General features: G+C 41.5%; 1 protein-coding gene across 1 annotated transcript in view; it reads right to left on the bottom strand.

Annotated features, from left to right (window-relative positions):
• The window catches only part of mapkapk2a (MAPK activated protein kinase 2a), a 36,685-nt gene extending 32,062 nt beyond the window's left edge, over window positions 1-4,623 (bottom strand). Inside the window, exon 1 of the mRNA XM_085456346.1 lies at window positions 3,833-4,623. Coding sequence (XP_085312472.1) covers window positions 3,833-4,078 — 246 coding nt within the window. The 5' untranslated portion in view covers window positions 4,079-4,623. The remainder of the gene's footprint in view (window positions 1-3,832) is intronic.
• Window positions 4,624-23,653: the final 19,030 nt, after the last annotated feature.

The following is a 23,653-nucleotide window of genomic DNA, read 5'->3' as shown; positions in this document are numbered from 1 at the left end:
TAATCAGTGCCACGGTTTCTGAACATATGAGACACACTGGTTTGCTGCTTGCGGCCGGAAGAATGAACATATATGCGTCAGTCCATTCAGTCTTGAAAGTTCTATTTTCGGTGTCTACTTTTCTCTTTTTTGAAAGCGCCATAGTTGTTTTACCTCTTGTGACTCCCGCTCACGTCTTGTCTCACTGTATCGTTAATCGTCTCGCTTGTCATTCACCTCTCACCATGTCTTTCCTCTGTCTGTCTGTGTCTGCACTCAGAGTTGCGATCGCCTTCAATGCGCAGATGTGATTGGCTAAGTAGTGTCACGTGGGTGGCGTAACTCGCACACAATTGGTTAGTATGTTCCCTGGTCTAATACAGCATGTTCCCTGGTCTAATACAATGTAAGGTTACTGCTTAAAATTGAATCGCCCCGTCAAAATTAAATATAATTTAATATTTTGTTAACTATAGGTCTGGGTCCATATAGGATGGCGACTGGGTCCGGACTCGGACCCCGGTCCGCCTGTTAGTGACCCCTGTACTAGACTGATGACAACCTGGGCTGCTGTGTAAAGAAAAAAGGAATATTTTTGCATGAACCACATTCTACACTTTGCTAGCATTTGTGAACAAACAGAGGGGCTAGTCATTAATGCATCCAATTTAACAAGTATCTGTCACCTTAACTAAACAAAGTTGGTAAAAAAAAAAAGCTCCTTTGCCATCTAATGGGGTGTTCCAGTGTTAGAGACTATGAATAGTCTGTAGTGGCTTAATGGATTGATTCGGGAGTTTATTGCTCAGGGTTGAGTCCATTTCTCAGTTGAGGGGTGTGACCAGATGGAAGTCTAAGATCCTTACAGTTGCAAAGAAATTTTTCAGTAACAGCATTTAATAAAGATTTGTTAAAAATGCTGGTAAATACCTCTGCTAGTTTGGTATTTGGTATTCTAATGTCAGAATTAAGGATGTCAGAATTAGTTGAACCACATCTAGTGATGTGTCAAAACATGTCATTAAGGATACAGGAGAGGTATTCAGATACTGTCTCTAAAGGGCAAGGACCTAATGTAAAAAAGCAGTTAGAGATTCAAAGATGTTATGACCCCAATGGCCACTAACCTGGGCTGCAGCTCTGACAGACAGATGCCACCCCCTTTCTGTCTGTTAATTTTTCTTTGAAGGGAAGTTGCAAACAAGCAAGGGGAAAAGTAAACAGATGACAGCCGGCTAGCATGGCTGTCACCCCCCCCAAAAAAAGAAGTGGCCGTTTGTCAGGGTGTGAATGCTAGGATAAAAGAAGGCCACTGCTGCTGCTAGCACTGCTACGTTTGGTTAGCTAAATTCTACGAACACTGGTGTTGTTTTTTGTGTAGCCATTTCCCTTGTTGCTAGGTTTCAAAAAAATTGTGGTTTTGATTTTTTGTGAGGGAGCTGCTCTCATGATTCACTGAGTGACAACAATAACTGGCCAATCAGTGGCATGGAGTCTGTTGACCTCACATTTTTGGATTATTTCAGATCACTTGGAACCTTGGCCAAGTAGGTATCTGGTGCCAGGTACTACCACATACTGGAAAACCCTACAAAATGGAGTTGAGTCGAGCCAAGCAGGTACTAGGCACTAGTGGAAAAGGTCTATTAGTCGCCAGAAACATCCCTAGTTTGGTACTGAGGAAATTAAGAAAATAGATTTATTATTGCAACATAAAATTATTTTACAATGATGTAAACAAAATTATTTCATTACCGATTCCCAAGTCTCCCTCTCACAGCCTGTCATTTATCCCTCTTAAGCAATTATCTTATAAGGCAGATGTGCAAAATATCTTTCAGTTTTGGATCATTTTAACTGACACCGGAAATGGATTTAATTATATTCATATTCCAAGATGTTATGTTAACCTAACCACTGCTTTGTCACTACTTTTCTAGAAAGTTTACACTAAAATGAATTACTCACTTATGAGACAGAATCTAGCTAACACTAGTTAGTTACCAGCTGCAGTTCATATATCTTTTCTTTACTTCTTTTGAGAAAGAATTTATATATATGTGGTCTGAAACTGATGGAAAATTGACAATATTTGCAAATGTGATTTTACCCTCCAGGACACATTCAGTCACAACCTAATAAGACTAAGATTTAATAAAAGAATGACCCAATATATTAAATCATACTTGGAGAAAAGTTCTCTACTCCCTCAGCCTTAAGCGCTCAAAAATCCTGGAAACAAATTAAGAAGTACAGAATTTCAGCCCACTTCTGTGTAATCTGTGGACCTTTAGCTTGGAAATTTTTTCACAGGGTGAACATAAAACTGATTTTTAATCGAGTGGCACCCATTTTACATGAATTACTGAGCAACTGCAACAATAATCATGGGAGCCTTTTACCAACTTCCTTTCAGCTTTGCACTTCTATTGGATATTAAATACTGCTTTACTAGAAATGTTTTACACTTCACTGTGAACTGAGTCCACTTCCACTTTAAAAACGACAACTATATTCACATAAAAGGCAACTATAGTTTTACATGCAGCGCTATCAATGTATAAGGCCCCTGCTCACACAAAACAGCTGAGAAGACAATTGAGAAGGCCTGAAAGTTCAACATGACTTTCTAAGTTTATACTTGTTACAAGTGTTTTAACAACAAACAAAAACATGGCTGATTGACGGTTGCGTGGGAGCTTGTGTGAATTTGCTGTTTAACACACACACACACACACACACACACACACACACACACACACACACACACACCTGTTTTTTCAGGTTTTAGATTTGTATTTTTCGTTTTGTCTTTCCCTGACTCATTCACTTGTAGAAGATTTTGTGCAACAGTTATGTATGCTGACAATCTTAAGATTACACTCTCTATCATAATGATGGGGGGGAAGCCTTCAGTGATATTTAGCCTCACTGGATAACATTTCAGTTACTTGTGTGTTTATAACTGTTGTGACGTTTGTCCTTTATCAATCATTGACCAATACAGAAAATGATCTCTTAAGAGGTAGATCCTGATACTGCAGTGTCACTTTACAGCCACAACCCTAACAACCACCAGCCCCAACCCATACACGCTTTTTTTTAAAGCTACGTATGACATTCTTACCTTGTTACTCTACGTGGTGAAAGTGGGTGACAAATAAAACAATGACAATGTGAAATCAAAAAAAAAACCAAAAAAAAAAAAAAACGCACACAACTGAGAAAAAGCTTTAACATCACATAGCAACCTCCAGTCACAAGAAGCAGCACTGCACACTTGAACTAGAGATACCTGTTGTGTATCAATTCATTATTTGCTTATAAGTTACTCTAGGTTCACTGTGCACCAGCTTATTATGATGAAGTTACATGTTCTAATAATAGGAGTTAAAAATCACCCGTTGGACAACATCGGGACATGTTTTAGGGTAAGAAATTATTGCCAAAGGTGATCAAAAATTTAATTCGTGGATACACTTTTACCAACATTGCCACATCAATGAAAAGGAAGACAAAAAAAAACAGAAATTTGGTGCTCTGTAAAATGTAAGCACGCTGAAAGTTGAATTTCCTGAAAGTTTGAGGTCTTGATATGTTTTATCTAAACAGCAGGCTGCTAGCTAAATTTAATACTTTGCAGGACAACAAACAAGGAGAAATATGCCTAAATAATAAGTCTCAAAATGACACTGTGGGATAAAAATGAACTGCTCTGATTGACTCTGTTTGCCTATTAAAGCGTCCAGTGGTGTAGAATTGAACTTTAAAAGTCTTCATTGCAAAATAGTGACCACTGCATGAACTCATAGCTGGACAAAATTGTGTTGTTTTCATTACAGATATGACCTACCTTTAGGGCATACTTGTCGCCAGTGCTCTTCTGTACTATTTCGAGCACTTTTCCATTGATTCCCAACCCCAACACCTGGCTGGTCACCTTGTATTCGTCAGTGATTGCGTTCTTCCTGATCTGTAAGGTGGGTCTGGGCTGGAAGGAGTGGAACTGGCCCGAAGGGTTCTGTTGCCCGGCTGGGTTCTGCTGCCCCGCCGGGTTGGGAAACAGTGGTTGGTTCTGTGAGTTTGATAGCATGTTCATAGTTCGGGGCTGAGAGGTAAGCAGCCTCCCCTCAACAATACTGTTCTCAATACAGAGACCGAGTCTTCCTGAGTTAGCTGGCCTCTGACAAACTGCTCACCGCGTCGCGTCCAGGCCCGAGGAAAATCTGGCAGTAGTTCTAACGATACGGGTTCACAAAGTCGCTCGGTTAGCCGGTAAAAAGCCAAGTTAGCTAGCTAGCTATTAGCATCGTAGCTCGAGTCTTTTCTGTGATTCTCAGCTAACAACTCAGCTATCGGTTAGCTTATCCATCTCCGGTGGTGTCCGCCGTCCACCGGTTTCCTCAAAGAAAGCTTCAGGAACTTTTCTAAAACATCCTCTAAGGCGGCAACAGTGGCAGAGTTTTTTTTCCAGTCGATACCGTGAAACCTCTCGAGGGAAGTAAAAACAAAAATAACAGAAACACTTCACGAAAGACAGGCAACACAGGGAGAAAAAACTCCGATAGCAATAGCACGACAAACACACTTCACTTTCCAACGGACAGACACCCAGCAGGTTTAGCTTCTGACGTCATATGGCCGGGGCTTTTTTTCGGCGCTTAAAGGAGAAGTGCGCCAGAGGAAACGACTGGATTCATACAACAGACTGGAGCGTCGGCCAGGAGAGGGCACACGCACAGGCGTTTACAAGAACAGAGACTTACTTTGCCAAAAGATAATCTAAGAGTAGCCTGCATTTTTATTGTGCGTTTCCTGTGTGACAGTATGAAGCGTTACGCAGGTTTTAATTGCCAGTCTTTCAGGCAAGAGACCCCCCTCCAGAGTTTATTAGCAGTCTAACAGGGACGAAAATAGACACACTAATCTCTGACCAGAAGGACCAAAGTGCTATAGGTGACCTCAGCGCTAGAGCTTTTGTGCCTTTAAGTCTGCTGTTCCTACTTTCACATTGATTTGTTTTGAGAAAGGTACGATATTGGCGAATTAGAACCCAGATCTGCATGAAAGTATTGAAGTTACAGAGCAACCAGGATTGTACACACACATACATACACACACACACACCTTGCTTTGTCTTTTTTCTGTATGTATGTCAAAGGGCAGCAATATATAAAATATTTTCCATGCAACTACTAATATTGTAACTGTCAAAAAATGAAACCTTATTAATTAGCCTAAAAGCAGCATTGAATGCTAACAATAGCCTGTGCAATCACTTTAATACCTATCATTTTTACATTCTAGTTATTAAATGAAAACTTCCTCAGGGATATAAAATTTCCACTTTCAACACAAGATACAGATATAACATGGTGTTTTGGTCCGTACGTTTTAATTAAACTGTGGTACCTTTACAGTAGGCTGTCTCTGAGCCTAAATCACTGCAGCATTGTTGCATTTCAGAGGGATACATTGTGTTGCTAATCTGCAAGGGAATAAGACAGCACAATAACTGTGGAAAAGAAATGATTACAAAAAATGTTAGGATAGGGGAAGGCTTATGGTAACCAGCATGACTGAGGAGGAAACTGAGCAGATGGGCCTCTGCAGGTCAGTCTGTGTAGGTTCTCAGTTGTCCATGTCAAGGTAGTCTTAACAGCTTTTTTTTTTAAAAGGAAGCTGGACTTCTTTAAGTTAGTGGAAACATCATCTAAGAGGCTGGAGAGACCTATGTCTTGAAACCCTAGTACAGTTGACCCAAGCTGTACATCACTTAAAGGAGAAAGGTCACTCTTTGAGGATGAGAATGTCCACATTTTAGACCAAGAAGACAGATGGTTTGAAAGAGGAATGCAGGAGGTCATTTATGTCCACTGTGAACAGCCATTGGTGAACAGGAGTGGTGGCTTACAACACCAGCTATCAGCCACCTACAATGCAGTTTTGATATCCCCTCCCTGGCGCTTTAACCCTCCCTCACACCTTGCCTCAGGTGACCTCAACAGGGTGGGGTGAGGTCTCAGTGTTTTAACCCTTAACCGCCATTGATGGTATTGACCTGTGCATTTTTTCACACCTTGGCTCATGTGAGAATTCAATTACTTCCAAAGGAGAGAAATCCCACTAGGCGCTAGGGGTTAAATACCTGGGTCTCTCCATCCTTTATTTTCAGAACTGAAGACGCTTCTTAGATGAGAGGTGACGCGTCTTCACAAACCTAAAGATGTCCACTTTCCTTCTTTCCCAGACTTTGAGGTGTATTCTTCATGTGTCCTTGAAACTAAAATAGTGGTCGTTGAGCAACTTTTAAAGCATCACTCTGCTCTGAAGTTCTGAAACAAGTGGAAGTGTGTTGAGGATATTCCATGCTTACATTCAGCTGTTCTGGTGAGTTCACTGATGCACTTAAGCACCTGGAGAAAAGGTCTCCTCTTTGTCTCCTGTTTGGCCTCTGAAATATTAAAAAGATAAAGTGTATGAGTGCAAGCAGTTTTTTTGTTGTTGTTGTTGTTGTTTTGTTTTGGGGGGGGGGGGGGGGTTGTTCCAAAGGAACAGCAAAGTGACTTTAGCCAAATCCTGTCAAAATTGGTTCCCTTTTCAAGTTAATATGGTGTAGTACTGGCCTTGGCACAATAACAATGAGCCTGCAATTTGAACAAAAAACAAACAAACAAAAAACGTGCAGAAATAGATGAGCACATTATTTCTGTTTATTTTTCTGCCACTTTAATTTCTTACTACAGTGTCAAGCACTTGGTCCGGAGCTAATGGCGGTAGAGAAGCTATAAATTGAATGCAGCGCCTCTTTTTTACCAGGAGATGGCAGACAAGTCTTAACGAAACGCCTTCCTCAGAGCATATTAATATAGGGTTTTTGGTATGTAGTTGTGTAGTTCAAATGGTAATTAGCCAAATCTAAAAACAATCTGAAAAATCAGTTTGGAACGCCATCTTCCAACAATGTATATGCTTTGGTTTCCTTTTGTGCAAAGTATTGTTTATTTCAATCATGCTGCACCGGCTCTGAAGATTTCAACTTAAAAAAGTACCTTTTAATAAAAATTGGACTGTTATTGAACACAAACATTATTGCAGCATTCATATGTAGTATACAAAAACTTCATGTGGTCATTCTCATTGTGCTTCCAACAGTCACAGGTCAGTTTGGTTAACTTTCTGTCTGTGAGTGGGATAGATTTCACCTGAAAGTGTTGCTGAATGAAATCAAAGTCTATTTCACTGCCATCAGAAATGAGAGAATACAACTAAGATATGTTTAATGTGTGAAATCAAGATTTTAAAGGTTTATCCAAAGTAGTGCCACATTATTAAAAACCTTAAATGGAAATACACATACACTCATCTGCCAGTAATTGGCTCACAATTATGTAGAAACGCCGCGTTTTATTCTAGTGACATATGCTCACTGACCACAACTCTTATTGGTGGCAATCATGCTGGTCTGAATATTTCAGAAACTGATGATATACTGGGATTTTCCCAGTAATCTTCTCTAGGGTTTACAGGAAAAAGTCTGAAAAGGTGAAAATATCCAGTGAGGCAGTTCTCTGGACAAAAAAGTGTGTCTCGTTGATGTCAGACGTCAGAGGCAAATGGTGAGCATATTTTGAGCTGATAGGAAGACTAACAGTAACTCATTACAGTCAAGGTATGCAGAAGAGCATCTGTGTAATAGCAGCAGAAGACCACACAGAGTGTCACTCCTGTTAGCTAATAACAGGAAACTGAGGCTACAATTTTACGCAGGTTCATAATAAAAGATTGGAAAAACACTGGCAGCATTCGCAATAATCTCAGTCCAGAGCACCTTCACTACAGAAGAACAGGACAAAGAACTGTGATGCTATCATGTCAATATGGACCCAGATCTCTCAATAGGTTTCTAGCATGAATCTTTGCCACAAAAATAGGACTTTTATCACAGATCAAGATCCAAAAATGGTAGCTCCTATAAGCTTCACCATACAGACTTAAATGGTGGCCAAGCTCTGCCAAAGCTGATTTTATATACTACCTGGACACAGCAGAAGAAATGATACAGCTGTTTTAACCAACTGCTTCCTATTACAAGTAAGCTAATATGCCAGGGATAAAGGACATCTTACAAGCTTCATAAATTTCCAACCAACAGAAATTTTCTCTGGCATGGTGTACAGGCACATCTCTGTCTTTATGCCTCTTTATCCACAGTTATGTAAGAGAAGCACATCACATGTCCTGACGGACCACCTATATATATGTATGCAGAGAGTACATCTTATAAAACACTTTTGCACAAGCACGTGAACACACATACAGACTCCATATACCACATGCGGAATATTTGAGTGAAGGCTCTGAAAATGGAAACGCTCGCCTGAGCTTTTGACAGCTTTGTACTGATGAATTAACACAGTCTCCTTACATAACTCGTGGAGTACTTATAGTGTCTACCCAGACACTGGTCTGACCTGTTTATAACAATATTCACCTAGGGTTTAGTGTCCTGGCTCCAACCTTTCTTCATTATCAAAGCAACCTGAGTGACTATATGACACCAACTAAACATAGAAGATTTCTATCCATGGGTTATGCAGCAGTGTCCCAAAGTTTATCCTGTTCTACAAGAATCAGGAATGCGTGGCCGGTGCACAGGGCTGCACAGTTTGGCATGTTGACATTTTCCTTTTCTCCACTCTTTCCCAGAATGCTCCCTAGACACTCTCTCCTGTTTCACAGCACCTCTTTTAACTTCCTGACAGGGGCAGGAGGTGCATCTCCTTTCGTATTTCCTGCACCCCTCTCTGTTCTTCATTAGAGTGCATAAGTCAAAGCAAGTTTGGATCAGTTATTTCAGGCTGGCTAGAACCCATCTTTCTCAGAATAATCCTCCGCGCAGGGCTGAAACTCTAGCCGACTCTTGATATAGACCCATGGTCAGCACTGGCTCTGATATAGGATTCTAGCACCCGAACACTTCCAACCCTCCTGCCCAACATGGGACCCGATGAACCTGCTCACCCCACTGATGCACTCAAACACACACAATCAGACACACACCCGTTATAATGCCCTCTTATGATCTTTGTCTCCCACCAACTTTGGCTCTTTTCTCTTTGACTCTCATGTCTCTGTAATTGTTATGTGAAACAACAAGAACCCATAAATTAATGTTTTCCCATTTTACTCTGATTTAGCTGCATCTGTTTGCATGCAGTCTGATTTCACTTAGCCAAAAAACAATAATCTGTAGAATCTTCAACTAGAAATTCAGTTATTTCCATGCTTATGGTCTGGTTTTTCAGAAAGCCAATAATAAAATGCTCTCTCCTCAGGAGATCTGGTTTCTCTGTTCTAGTTTTGTTAGAAACAGATATACAGTAGCTTTTAAAGACAATTTAATTTAATTTAGTAATTTAATGCATTACTAAAATTTCCCTTTCTCTAGCCTCCTTTCTCACGGTATCCCTCTCTTTCTCATGTTCTCAAACATAGTAGGTTGTAAATATCACAACGATAAGTCATAGTCACTAGCTATGAGGCAGTCCAGTCATGTGGCTTGTGGTGGAGTGATACAGCGTGTGCAAAGACACGTGCAGTCTCACTACATACATTTCTGGAATATGTCATGGTCTGTAGATGATAGTGTAAGCGTGAGTTAATTCGTGAGTTGGTGTGCAAGTGTGCTAACAGAAGTGAAAATAATTCATTAATTCATCTCATAAAGTAGTACAAGTTCTTTCACAATATTCTCATGGAGCACGTTTGTGTAGAGAGTTTACACACTCACTTAACCAAGAGGAGACACAAATCGGTGGGTTTACATTAGAAAGGGCATCCGGTGTAAAATCTGCCAAATCAAACATACCAATCATCAAGAATGAGACTTCCATATTGGGTCAGTGCGGCCTATGTTAAGAATGAACAAGGTCCTCATTCTGTTCTAGTATTGGCCGAAGACAAAGGAAGAGGAATGGGGGAGGCATGTTTGAAGCCAACTAGAGGGAAGGAAGAAGAGATGGTTGAAGTGGTAGAGAGTGTCCCCAGGGGAAGAGAGTGGTGATTGGAACAGATGTAAGCTGATATATATTCAAAAAAGAAGGTGGCAAAGAACAGTGGGATAGTTAGGGAGATGAAGAAAGTAGAAAGTGTAGTATCAGGTAAATGTTAAGAGGTAGGAACGTTTCTGCTGGGTTGTTGTGGGGGGATGAAAAATAATAAAGGACACTCATTGGAGTAATGGCCCGTCTCGTGTCTGTGAGTCATGCCTCCAGTCAAATAACATCCATAACCTCAACTAACGGAACATGGTGTCAGAAGACAACTGGAAACGTTAGTTGGGTATAAGCGAAAGGTTTCGGCGTCGGTGCCAGGTTAAAGGTCAGCCATAGAGGAGCTGCGCGAAAAGAGACGTGACGTCATGAGTCAGTTTCAAGTCACCCCGCCGGAGACGTTCACTTTTAGGTCCGACGACTGGACCAAATGGATAAAGCGTTTTGACAGATTTCGCATCGCGTCTGACTTGGAGACGCAAGCGGACGAAAATCAAGTGAACGCCCTTATCTACACTATGGGCGAGGAGGCAGGTATCCCTGCACCTGACTCCCGAAGAGGCGAGCAATTATGAGACCGTTAAAAGGAGGTTGGATGCTCACTTCGTAGCCCGAAGAAACATCATATTAAAGCGTGCGGGTCTAATCTGATTTCTTGGTTATATCCCAGCATCACATCCTATTTAGTAGGGGGGGTGTAGTATCAGGTAAATGTTAAGAGGTAGGAACGTTTCTGCTGGGTTGTTGTGGGGGGGATGAAAAATAATAAAGGACACTGTGTCTGTGAAGGTTCTCAGTCATCCAGGTCATCGTAGTCAAAGGACACTCATTGGAGTAATGGCGCGTCTCGTGTGTTTTTGAGTTTTGCGTCCAGTCAAATAACACCCATAACCTCAAATAACGGAACAGAAAGAAAGAACAAAGGTGGTATGCTGATAAAGCTGATAGGCATAATTTGAAGATATGGGAACGTGTTGATGAAGCTAGGCTAAGAAACTATCAGTGAGAGTGACAATCGGTGAGCTTCATGCTTTGAAAGGACACTCCAGATGTGCTTTTTGCTTTCAGAGTGTTGATGGAGATGTATAGAGAACATCAGAAGAAGTCGCACTGTGTCTTTCTGGATCTAGAAAAAGCCAATGACAGGATGCCAAGAGATAAACTGTGGTACTGCGTGAAGGTGTCAGGAGTCACAGAGAAGTATGTGATATTTGAGGACACGGTGTTGAGGTGTGCAGGAGTGACAGATGGGTTCAAAGTGGAGGTGGGATTAAATCAGGGACTGGTTCTGAGCCCCTTGTTTGCAGTGGTGGTGATGGACAAGCTGGCAGATGAGGTCAAGCAGGAGTCTCCGTGGACTGATATTTGCAGATAACATTATGATCTGTAGTGAGAGTAGGCAGCAGGTGGAAAAGAGCCTGGGGAGGTGGAGGTATGCTTTGGAGAAAAGAGGAATGAAAGTCAGCAGAGGCAGGTCAGAATACATGTGTGTGGATGAGAGGAAGAGAGGTACAGTATAAGACTGAAGCTGCAAGGATAAGAGGTAGTGAAAGCAGATGAAATTAAATATCTGGGGTCAACCATCTAAAGCATAGGTGTCAAACTCTGGCCCGCGGGCCAAATTTGGCCCACAGCCTAATTACATTTGGCCCGCGAAGCCATACCAAATTACTATTAGAGCTGGCCTACTGGTATTATACAGCTAATATATATATTGTTTAGTATATAGCATCAAGAGTGAAAGTGAAGGTTTACAAGGTAGTAGTGAGAGCGGCTCTGCTGTACAGTTTGGAGATGGTGCACTGACAAAGAGAAAGGAAGCTGAGATGGAGGTGGCAGATCTGAAGATGTTAAGGGTTTCACTGGGAGTGACTTAGTGCGTTAGAGAGGCAAGGCTGAGATGGTTTGGACATGTGCAGAGGAGGGACAGTGGATGCACTGAACTAATGATGCTAAAGATGGAGCTGCCAGGCAGGAGGGAAAAGAAGAAGACCTTAGAAGAGTAGTAAAGGAGGACATGCAAAGGGTTGACATGACAGAGGAGCATACAGTGAGATGGAGGCAGATGATCTGCTGTGGCAAACGCTAAAGGGAGCAGATGAAAGAATAAAACATAAAAGCCCTCATGACAAAGACCAAACATTAAACTCACTTCTCTCTCTCTCCCTCTAACACACACTTATGGTACATACCTGTGGAACTAAAGACAAAAAAGGAATGCGTTAAGCATAGACTGACATTGACCTGCACAACGCTATAGAAATGCTGTATGCACATGCATCCAGACACAAAGGAAAACCATGTACGGCTTATTTTCCATGCAGTAGTTGGCCTCTTCTATAGCGCCGCAGGAAGCATGTGACCGTCACTGGAATCCCCCTTTCATAAGAGAACAGAGACTATATCACAGAGGTCCCTGCAGAGGCACGAGAGCCCTCATGGTCACATAGTCTGGCCTTTTTCAAACTGGTCCTCTGTGGAGCTGAGGAGGGATATTTTTAAGCTGGTAAAAGAAATAAGCAGATGAACAAGATTTCCTTCTTTCTTTCTTTTCTCTTTCATGGATAGAAGGACAACAACTTCTGGGTTTCATGTGTGACCAATTGCTCTCACGTTTTAGTCACATGAACATTCCTGTCCCCCTCTGCCCCACCGACCCCCCGACCAATAAACAAGAGACTGTTTGATGATAGGACATGATTATTTAGCCTACTTCTGCTGCCAGCTCCTCTTTTGCCCTGCTCAGCTGTAAAGAATGCCCTAATTTCAGTTCCACCCTACTAACAACCAGCCTCACACGCCCCCTTTTCCTTTTCATTTTACAGCTTTGGCCATCTCTTGTTTCTTTCTCACTTTTGGGCACACACACAGATATGCAGGTCTGATTCTGCTGACCCAGTGGCATGTGGCTGCAGGATGCTCCAGTTATTTTGCACAGAGAGTTTCTGCATTTATTGGTCCACTGGCATAAGGCCCACTTCCAACCAGACACAACAATTCCATGCTGCTTTTTTCCCCAATGATTCACTCCTGTCCACTGACCCAGTCTTGGAAAGAAGATACACTCTCACACTCACTCAGTTATTGCTGGTAGTTAAATCTGTCTGATACGACCCTAGGACACACTCAGCACCTTAAGATGACTCAAAGGGCTGCTTTGACCCCAGGCGGTTGTTATTTTGTCACGGATGGAGATGCATATGCAGAATATCCAAACAGCATGGTACACTAACCGCAGTTCTGCTTGTTCCTGAGATATCAACATGAAGCTCACAGTGTATGTTTATGTTTACATATTCAGTTCAGTTCAAGTTTCCATGCTTTAAATCAGTGTTCTCTCACTGAGCCAAGTACATGGCATGTTTATATATCAAACTTGGCCCGTTTCTCCTTTGTTCAGTCGTCCATTTAAGATCAGTTACAGCTGTAATAAAACATAATTAAGCTTCCAGAAGCCATGTAAAGGTGCAATACCTTAGGATCCAGCTATAAAAGAATTTATTCTATTTCACCAACCTGACAAGTTGTTTCAATACATGATCAAAATCTAAGAGACATGGATGTCAGTAAGATAAAAACTCATGGTGACGTTACAGAGATTCAGTAACAGAGTTCTCTAAGTCAGTTTTAGTGATTAAATGTTTGGCCCTAGCAGATCAGCTACAAGTCCATCCCATCAGGCACTGGTGGAGGTGGTTGGTGTCCCTTGCCATTGCGGGAACTTGATTATGTGACTCTTGGATTTTTGTGTATATTATAGGTAATTTTGAAAATGAATGTGATGTCCTCTGTCCTCTGGAAATTTAATATTGGTAATCACAGGACTTTTGAACAAGACAGTGATTCCAAGCATATTTGTTGTTCACAGTAAGTTTCAGGAATCTCTTTGAGCATCTGTCTCAGTGCTCAGAATCCCATGAAAATAAAAAAATCTTTCATGGTATTTAAGGCTGGCTCGTAAATCACTTTATGCTCTGCTTCAGCGTAAAGTCTAGTTCACCATTAACTTTTTATAATTTTTTGAACATTTGGCAGAGACACAACTGAAGAAAAAACGCTTTAAACTTCAAAACAGTAGAATCTCATTTGTGTTGGAAAATTTAGAAAAAAAATATTAGAAGCTTTAAATGTCATGTGGACCAAAACTTTATTATTTTACTACACCAAAGTTCTGTGTTTTCTACCAGGTAAGCCCAATATATATTATGGATCTTTTCCTTGACTGTTCACTAACAGCTTATATGATGTTCTGATTAAAGCTCATCTTCTGGCAGGTTAGCATTGTCCTGTCTGTCTGCTATATATGAGCCTGCTTAGCTTAGCTTAATAACTTTGTGTTACAGAAACATGTCATTTTAGGTTCTATACTAAATTATTTAAACAAGTCACTGTATGAATTTTAGTTCAGTCACTTATTGGAATTTGTTACCCTTTAAGAGCCAGGTTAGCTATTTCCCCAGCTTCCTGTCTTTATGCTAACATAAGATAAGCTAAACTAAGCTAAGCTATGTGGTTACTGGTATCAGCTTCGTTCTGCAAGTGTAAGTTTCAGCTGTCCATCTTTTTTTCTCTCAGTCTGTGTCCCTGCCTCCCTGCAGGGGGGAGGGGGGGGCTCGTAATCCAATAATCCATGTTAATCCAAACTGAGATTACATGAGGTGAAAGAGCCACTTTGTCCATGGGAATATGGTCCAGTTTAAATCAGCCCGACATTTTATATAGATTACATTTGCTGCATGTTTTGTACATAATCAAATGTATTAACATCTGTGCATGAGTGTTGATCTGTTATGGAGAAGAGCGCTGTGCTTCTTTTTAATGAACAGCTGTTCCTGCAGCCTAGCGGTGCTTCTTCCTCCCTCCACTGTGTTCTGCGTATTAGCAGAGGTCAGCCCAGCCAGTGCTCTTTAATCCTGCCAGTCTGATCCTCATCACGTTTCACCTCCTACACTCAGCCTACTGCCCCACTGCCCTAACACGTCTGATCGACTAGATTTGCTTCAGAATATTCCATATTCTTGGCGTACTTGCTCTGTTAATACAGCCCTAACTGACTTACAGCATCACCTTAACCTGCCTGCATCACACTTCTGCTGGTGTCTTATGATTGAAGAAAGAGAGCTGAGATGAATCCTAAGACATAACTTGGTTTAATGATCATCCTCTTTGTCTCAGCAGACATCACAGAGCTGAGAGAAATCTGCTGTGATTTACTGGACTTGCGGTCATGTGTTCTTAGAGTCCCATGCAGTTGCAATCCTCCACTCGGCACTATTTTTAAGCTGCCCAGCTGGCACCACCACCCCCCACACCACACATGCACACACCCACACTGATGTATGTGCTTGTGCAGGGCTGGTATGACCATTGCCTCTACTATGTCCTTGTATGGTTGTGTGACCCACACACCCTGCTAGTACAGCTTTCCATTCCTGGAGTCCACTCCTAAAACATACTGTATATTCCTCATTGCCAATATTATGTCCTGTCACGCCTCTTGCGTACTATTTGGCCTACCCCTGACATGCATATACAGTAAACCATCATGGGCATGCAGCACTAACAGAAACAACCACACCTGCTTATCTAGATGATGTGAACCCATGCCATCTTTACGGATAGATGACATAAATAGACCATTTTGGACTTTTAGTATATCCATACTGTATATACATAATATCTCCCTCCCTGCCTCACGTTCCCAGTGTATCTTTCACCAACTGACAGGATTAGTAACATTAAGCCCTGAACTCTTGAACCCAGGACTGTCAGGGAACACGACCAGTGCACTACCACTGTTAACTGCAGCAGGCCTCGCACACTGTTGTATGCATGCTTTTTTGTTCTGTGGTGAAGATGAGTCGAGGAGATGCATGCCACTGTCATATCTGCCCATTAAAAGTGAAGAAGATACAGTCAAGTGCTAGTTAGCTTCACTTAGTCTGAAGACTGGGAACAGTGGAAAGAGCAAGCCTGGCCCTGTCTAAGCAAAATGTTGTGGGTTATGTGCCAGACTGTTTCTTGGCTCTGTGTATTTTCCAGGAAACCAGCAGACACTCCATTTAATTACTTGCTCCAAACCAAAAAAAGAAAACTAAGGAGGAAAAAAAGTCAAAGGACACATAAAACCAGGAACCAGTAAACAAGGAACTGTCTTTTTTTAGTTAAAAAAAAATAGATTCATCAAAGAACACAATCTGCTATTAGGCGGTTTTAGAGGTGCTCTACTGATCTCTAGCTCTATAGCTACACTAAATGGCTAGAACTAAAACTAAAGGACTTACAAATCAAATGATACTGCCACGTCTTTTCTGTTCTGTTCATTTCTTTTTCTGTCTCTCCCTTTATTAGGATTTTTTTTACCCTGCTTGCGATGTTTAAGCAGCCAGTTTGCCTCTTAACACAATGCCTTAGGCCTTAATGTAGCACTAAGTCTGCGCTCAGCTGCCAGTGAAACATAAACATTAACACTTTGCAGAGCACTTGAATTATTAATGCTCAGCTGATGGATTGTGTTCAGTCGTTGCTTTAGCCTCTTCCAGTGTGTGTGTGTTGGTGTGTATAAGACAAAGGGGTAGGATAATACAGAAAGAAGAGGCTAATTCAAAGTGTGCTCTTCACTGTTTTGGCTCCTGTGGGAGACGCTGCTCTCCTCTCGTCAGTAGGTCAGGATGTTTCCTGTCAGAAGCAGACAGTAACAGCAGCTCCTCACACTCTGCCATGGAAAAAACTCTTAGGACAACAATCCACTCAGCAGCTGCTAACAATAGAGAGAGAGCTCAGAAAGAGGACATAGAGAAGAATGAGGCCAGTGGGGCTTCCCCTGAAGACGCAAACTTACAAACATATGCACAAATATCTTTGTACAACACTGGTGCCACCCTGTCCCGCAAACGCCAGCATATAATGTGCTGTGTAATACCTTCAGGGGTGATTTCAGTGGAGCTTTTGTCCCTTGTTACAAAGTAATGCAGTATGCCCTCTTCAAACTACAGTCAGTGTAATCAGCATTGAGCTGACTTCTCAAGTAGCCACAGATAAAGAATTACGGGTGGTTATGAAAGCATTCAGAGAACAGCTGGCCTGACTAAAGGACAGTAAATCGATTATCTTGTTGTCCAGTAGAAATACAAAATTGAAATTTCTCAGAATTCTTTGTTCCAACACAACAACACTGGAATACACAGATTCCCATACTTCGAAAGCGGACTCTGTAGAAGTACAAACAAGATAAACCATGTGACAGAAAGTGATGAGTCGGTGTTTACTCTGTGCATCTACTGATGCAAAGACAGTCACAACACACATGAATGTGTTAAATATATACAAGCAGCACCCGAAATTACTTTATTATTTATTTTACAAATGCCAAACCGCTTCCAAAACTATAGGCCAGTGAAGGTGGTGTAAATTGATTGTCAGTGCTGATGTTTACTAAAGGTTCACACCAGAACATGACTGTCTTCCAAACTCCAAAAATTCCCTGCTAAAGGTTATCCTGTCTTTTAAAGGAAACCCGAAACCCACCATAAATATACCATTTACCCAGCAACAGAATAGATGGGGCAAGAGTTTCCAGGCTGCAGGTGCCTTACCAGAAAACACGAGTCTGATGTTTTACTACAGATAACCTGCAGGTCGCGTTCTCTTAGCGACAGCTAAACATCGAGCACAACGTACAATGATTTGCTGTGCTGCCGTGACATGTTTAAAGTGGACAGGCTTGGGTCACCAGGCTTATCGGAGCATACAAGGGAGTGCATGCATGTTTGATGGGGAGGGAAAGAAGATAAAGAAAATAAAACAGAATAGATGGGTGATGTCATTTAGGAAGACTTTTAAGGATAGGAGCTTGCCACCACTTGGTCAAGCAGCCTTTTATGGCTTTTAGAAGTAATTTTGTAGGTGTAGTTATCATAAAGCCTGAATGAGTCAACCACATCAGCATACATTCCCGATCACACAAGATAAATATCCTTTATGGTGGTTTCTGTCCTGAAAGTCAGGGACTAAAGCTTCCCTGTTTATTATCTGTTTATTTACATTATCTGATACTGAATTTCAGTGTTTCTTAATCATTTTATATAGTTTTAAGATCCAATTTGAGTAAACAATTTTATACAACCTCAAGTTTATCTTATATTATGTTTTTTCATGCAAACTACCTGTTGTCGAAAGACACAACACAAATACACATGCCTGACACATTATTGGGTGGATGAAAACAAAAATGTCAGAAGAAAAACACTCTCGAGCGCCTGGTTAATAATAAATATGTTGAGCAAGACCAGACTGTGGAAAATTTGAGTAGGTGGGCAGACAGATTTTGAGATAGGATTGCTTTGATGCGCCCTTGGAGCGTCTTCCTAGAGTGTTGCTGTGCAGACCGGTTACTTAAGGCTATAAGAAAGCACACACTAACTTACATACACATATAGAGAAAAAGACACACAGTCAGATTCACCTCTGCAGACAGGGGGATGAGTCATCCTCTATTCCAGTCCCAACTGTGATCCAGCCGGGGTCATGTAAACAAGTCTAGCAAGCTGGCAAACTAAATATGGGGGCTGTATGTACAGGCAGCAAATACATTGAGGAATAGATACAGTTTCAACCAGAAAGATTCATTTAAAGGTTGCAATAGGATGCTTTTTAAAATAAATTTTTTTAAAAATGGGGGGGAACAAAGTGTGCACACGGTGTATCATGCAGTCTGTGTGGAATGTAGATTGGTGGGTTGGGTGGGCAAATGTTCTTGAAGTGCTACCCCACCTCTCGCAACGATCTGCATCTGTTCAGCCTGTATAGACATGTGCTCAGCTGTGCATGTGTTTGTGTGTGTGACTAGTGCGAGCTCAGCTGTGAGTGTGTCATTGTGTGCACATGAGTAAGGAACAGTGAGCTGTAGTCAGTCTGCTTTTGTGCATGTGGAGGCATGTGTTGTGTTTGTGTGTGAGTTTGTGTACTGGTGCAACAGCAGGGACTAATGTGGCATTCGCCTGCTGCTTCCCTCGCCTGGTTCGTACCTCAGCTGTTCCAGTGGACCGAAGCCAGACGACACTCATAGCTCTGGTGTGTGTCTGCACTCCGTGACCTGGGGCTGTGTCTGTGTGTGTGTGACAGTATTGTCCATTCCAACATCGTGCAAAAAAAGAAAGGTTTGTGTAACTGGAGAGCTGAAGTGAGCCTACTGAGGAATAAGAGAATGAGCTATGGAGTTCACCAGAGAATCGCCATTCCAGTAGACAGTTCAGTTCAGGCAGCGTTAATAGGCTGCCGCTGGTGGATCATCACAGAGCTCAAAATTACATAAAACGAGCTTCGTAACGAAGTTTTGTAACATGCAAATATGTGAACAAACTAAATCAAAAAGAGGCTCGACAGACCCCTAAAGGCATCCTTTTAATTTACCAAGAAACATCAGTCTCTGTCTCATCCTTAAACACTGGCTAGAGAAGTCTGCAGTCACAGATGACTGCACTAGAAAATAAAAAACAAATTCTTGGCCAATTCTTTGGGTAAACCTGATACTCTACTTAATAAATCACTAGAATTACTAATGACCTCATTCTTTATTAAAACCATGTTTTTCTTATTTATGTTTCTTAATATCTATCAATAAATCCAGCTTTGGCATATCCTCTTGTCCCTATGCTACCCCGAGTGTCTTTAGAAACACCATTTATTTTAAAAGAAGGAGGTGCCAGGGCCTAACAACTGCTGCTGAAACTCCAGCCAGCAGCACCAAATTCTGGTGCAGATACAAGTTGCAGATTAAGCCCTAAATGTATTCTTGCGTCGACTGAAAGTTAGCGTTCTATGTCCAGTCTAACTGCAACATTGTGTTTGATTAAATGTCATTTTTCACACAAACTAAAACTTTTATTTTATTGGGAGCAAGACAGAAATCTGAGACAAATGAACTGAATTTCTGAAAACTGGCTACATGGCAAGAAACAACTGGAGGTAGGGCTTCACTTTTTATGTATTTTAAAGTACTGCTTCCACAGGTTTTAAGAGGGTATAAGTAGCAGCCAGGAGCTACTAATCAAATGCATTTCAGCACCTGATCATCAGCAAATGTGAGCATTTCTGTGAAAGCAGATATTTTGTTGTTTGCAGTTTGCTTGTCTGGAGCATTTCCACCTGTGAGTGTCGCAACAAATTCAGTCTATGGCTGTATAATAATCTGCAGAAAACCCACAAGCTACATATCAGAGCCCTCAGCCAGCAATGTTAAAGTTGATGACAGTACAATTAGCAAAAGACTAAACAAGTACAGCTCCTTTGAAAGGGTTGCCAGGAGAAAGGCTCTTCTCTCTCAAAAGAACGTGGCAGCACGGCTTAGCTTTACAAAGTGGCATCTGAACAAACCACAAGACTTGAGTGTCCTCTGGACTGTAGAGCGGAGATAGAGCGGACAAAGGCCTTTACACACTGCAAACAACCACATTTTCTGGTTGTGTAACACATATATATGATCCCGATGTTTCTAAACAAGAAAAGGAGGAAAAGGAGATCCTAGGTTTATCCAGTTTTCACAAGAAGGAATCAGCAGGGAGAATTTCTAGGTTTGATTCAGGAGTTGAAGCGGGATGACTGCTGTCGTAGATAGTGCATGATTTCAGTTGGGCAGTTAAGCTTTTCTTGGTTCAGGACTGCATCTGAGGAGGCAGAGAAATAAATTCAGAGAACCAACTGACCCAGAGCAGCATTTAGCTGTGTGTCTGAGGTAAAATAACATTATTTAAATATTTCTATATAATTATATAGTCAATACTGGTGCACATTTTGAGCTACGAATACATTTACTTATTCACATCTGCAAAAAATGGGAAAAATCTAGCTCAGAAAAAAGGCATGAAATATTCACACGAATCTTTTTACACGTCCGGTGTGTGAAGGCCTTAACACACGGCGTCGTGTTTGCTGAAATTCAAACACATATCACACAAACATGTCATACCAACTGTCAAGCACGGTGGTGGAGGGGTGATGATTTGGGCTTGTTTTATAGCCACAGGAGCTCAGAAACCTTGCATTCATTGAGTCAACCTTGTACTCTCTGTATGCCAAGGTGTTCTAGAGTTATATGTGAGGTCGTCTGTTTGACAGGTAAATCTTGGCTTAAACTGGGCAATGAAACAGGGACAATGCCGCCAAGCACGGCAGAAAATCTACAACAGATTGGCTGAAAAAGAAAACGATCAACATATTTCAATTTCACATCACAGTCCAGACCTCAACCTGATTGAAATACTGTGGTGAGACCTTAAGAAACAAGAAGAAACATTTTAAGAAGCCAGGCCCAAATCCCTCCACGATGTGAGAGACTGACAAAGTGACATACACAACCATTACTTCAAGTTACTGCTGATGGAGGTGGTTCCACAGGCTACTGAATCATGAGGTGATTTATCTTTTTCACATGACTGTAAGCAACATGCCTAAAATGTTAAAATCATTGGCAGATGACACTAATTTATATTGCTCTGGCAAAGGTTTGCAACAGCTTCTGCACACAAATAAAGAACCTTAAAGTCTTAAAGGAATTAATATGTTTTCACTAAACTACAGGGAAACCTATTATGTATAATAACAGGCAAATAAAAATAAAGTTATCCGATCGAATCGACGGCATAGCGGAGCTTGTAGAGAGACAGAAACACATGTTTACACTTAGAGCCAAACTTTTAGGAAGAAGCAGGTCAAGATTTCCTAACCTGCAAGGTAACCAGAAACCTGTCACCACTCTGCCCCTCCTCGTTCAGACTCAGCACCAAAAATCCTGCTGTGGCTCCATATGGTCTGCAGGGTTAGACTCACTGGGAGATTCTCGTGTGGGAGAGAGATGTGTGGGGTTGACAGAAATAGAAATCAGTGTGTCAAAGTGGATGTAGGGACAGAGGAGCTTTACACCATATGGTCAGAAGGTGACTGGGTTGATGTCTAATGGGATTGGTCTAATCTGCTTTTATGTTAATCAAAAGAGATGAAGAGAGACAGATTCCATCACTTAGCTTTAGAGTCTGTCAAGTTCTACTAGCTGATTGTACGAATCATTTTAAAGGGAAAGCTGAATACAGGAGAAATGCATCCCTGTAAAACCTGTTCTTCTGCTACAGCGCAAACAACGTGAGATGAGAACGTTTTTACAAGGACGGGTTACCACATCAAAACAAAGACAGAAGTTTTCTTGTAGGCTTAAATTCCCTGAACAATAAAATGAGATGGTCTGTCTTTTCGCATGCATTGTCTGCTTGCTTATTTGTTCTGCTTAGCCTCATATTTGAATAAAGATTTTAATAAGGGCACCCTGACCTACTGCTGATGGAAAGAAGGTGCCACACCCAGGCTCAGGCAAAATAATGGTACACACATCATTTTTACCCTAAGGCAACCCTCGTATTTTCAAGATCAGCTGGCAATAAACACCTGTGTCAAATTCTGTTACGTATACCCGGCTACCTAGTCATCACAAACCACTTCTCTAGTTTCTGTATGCAGTCATGTTGCTCAACCGGTTTCTCCTCCTCCTGTTGCATGTGTACCTGACTTTTTCATCCCACTGGACACCAGCCTGCACAGTGTAAACAGCCATGAATCACCAGTGTCTGCGATCTTACGAAAGCAGGCGTCTTCTTCCAAATTTTTCTTGACAGGATTATTTTTAGCAGTCTTGTGTTTTGGTTTTGTGTCACATCAGGACACGAGACACAAAGGACATAAAAGGACAAGAGAAAAGTTGAGAAATATCAGGAGGAGGGGCAATTTAATCTATATATAATGAGATCTAATCAGCTAATCACATGGCAGCAAATCAGGCCGTTCAGGCATGTAGACACGGTCAAGACGATCAGAAGTTCAAACTGAGGATCGGAAAAGGGAAGGAAGGTGATTTAAGTGACTTGGAATATGGCATCTTTGTTTATGTTAGATAAGTGTTGTCCAAAAAGGAGAAAGCATTTAGTGAGCTGCTGCACTCCCGCCAAAAGTCCCCCGCTGACGTCAGAGGTCACACTGCATCGAGCTGGTAGGAGGGCAGCAGTGACTTAAATAACTGTTTATTGGTATGCAGAAGAGCATTTCTGAGAGCACAACACTTAGATCCGTGGAGCAGAAGACCACACCGGGTGCCACTTTTGTCAGCTAGGAACAGGAGTCAGACAGCAGGGTCATAATTTAGCATAATCAACATGAAGTTTCACATGTCACAGAAGCTGTAAATGAACAACAACAAAAACATTACTGTCAGCACTTCCTCATCAGTTTACTAAGATAGCCTGTACTCATTGTTAATTTTGTTGGCAGAGCAGCTGTTTCGGCTCTGGTACAAACACAAGTAGCAGGTACACTTACCGTACTTTGTTTCACTACCTAGAACTAAAACGCAGTCCAATAGCCTGGAAGGCTGAATCGTCTTCCCGTATGTGTGCTGCGTATTTTCTCACATCTGTTCCTTACATCTTTATGACTTTAATAAAGGTGGCATAACAACAAGGCAGCCTCAGTATAAAAGGCTATTGACTCATTCATTACCGTCTGTAACCTGATCGCTGACTGAAATCCAGTTCACTTAAAAGTGATTCATTATGCTGACTGCAGTGTAAGCCACTGTT

This window comes from Copadichromis virginalis, linkage group LG5, assembly GCF_057382275.1.
Source record: "Copadichromis virginalis isolate Kocher_CV1m ecotype Utaka linkage group LG5, C_Virginalis_male_GT1.1, whole genome shotgun sequence".
NCBI classification, from domain to species: Eukaryota; Metazoa; Chordata; class Actinopteri; order Cichliformes; family Cichlidae; genus Copadichromis; species Copadichromis virginalis.
The sequence above is the reverse complement of the archived record's forward strand: the minus strand, read 5'-3'. Positions and strand labels throughout refer to the sequence as shown.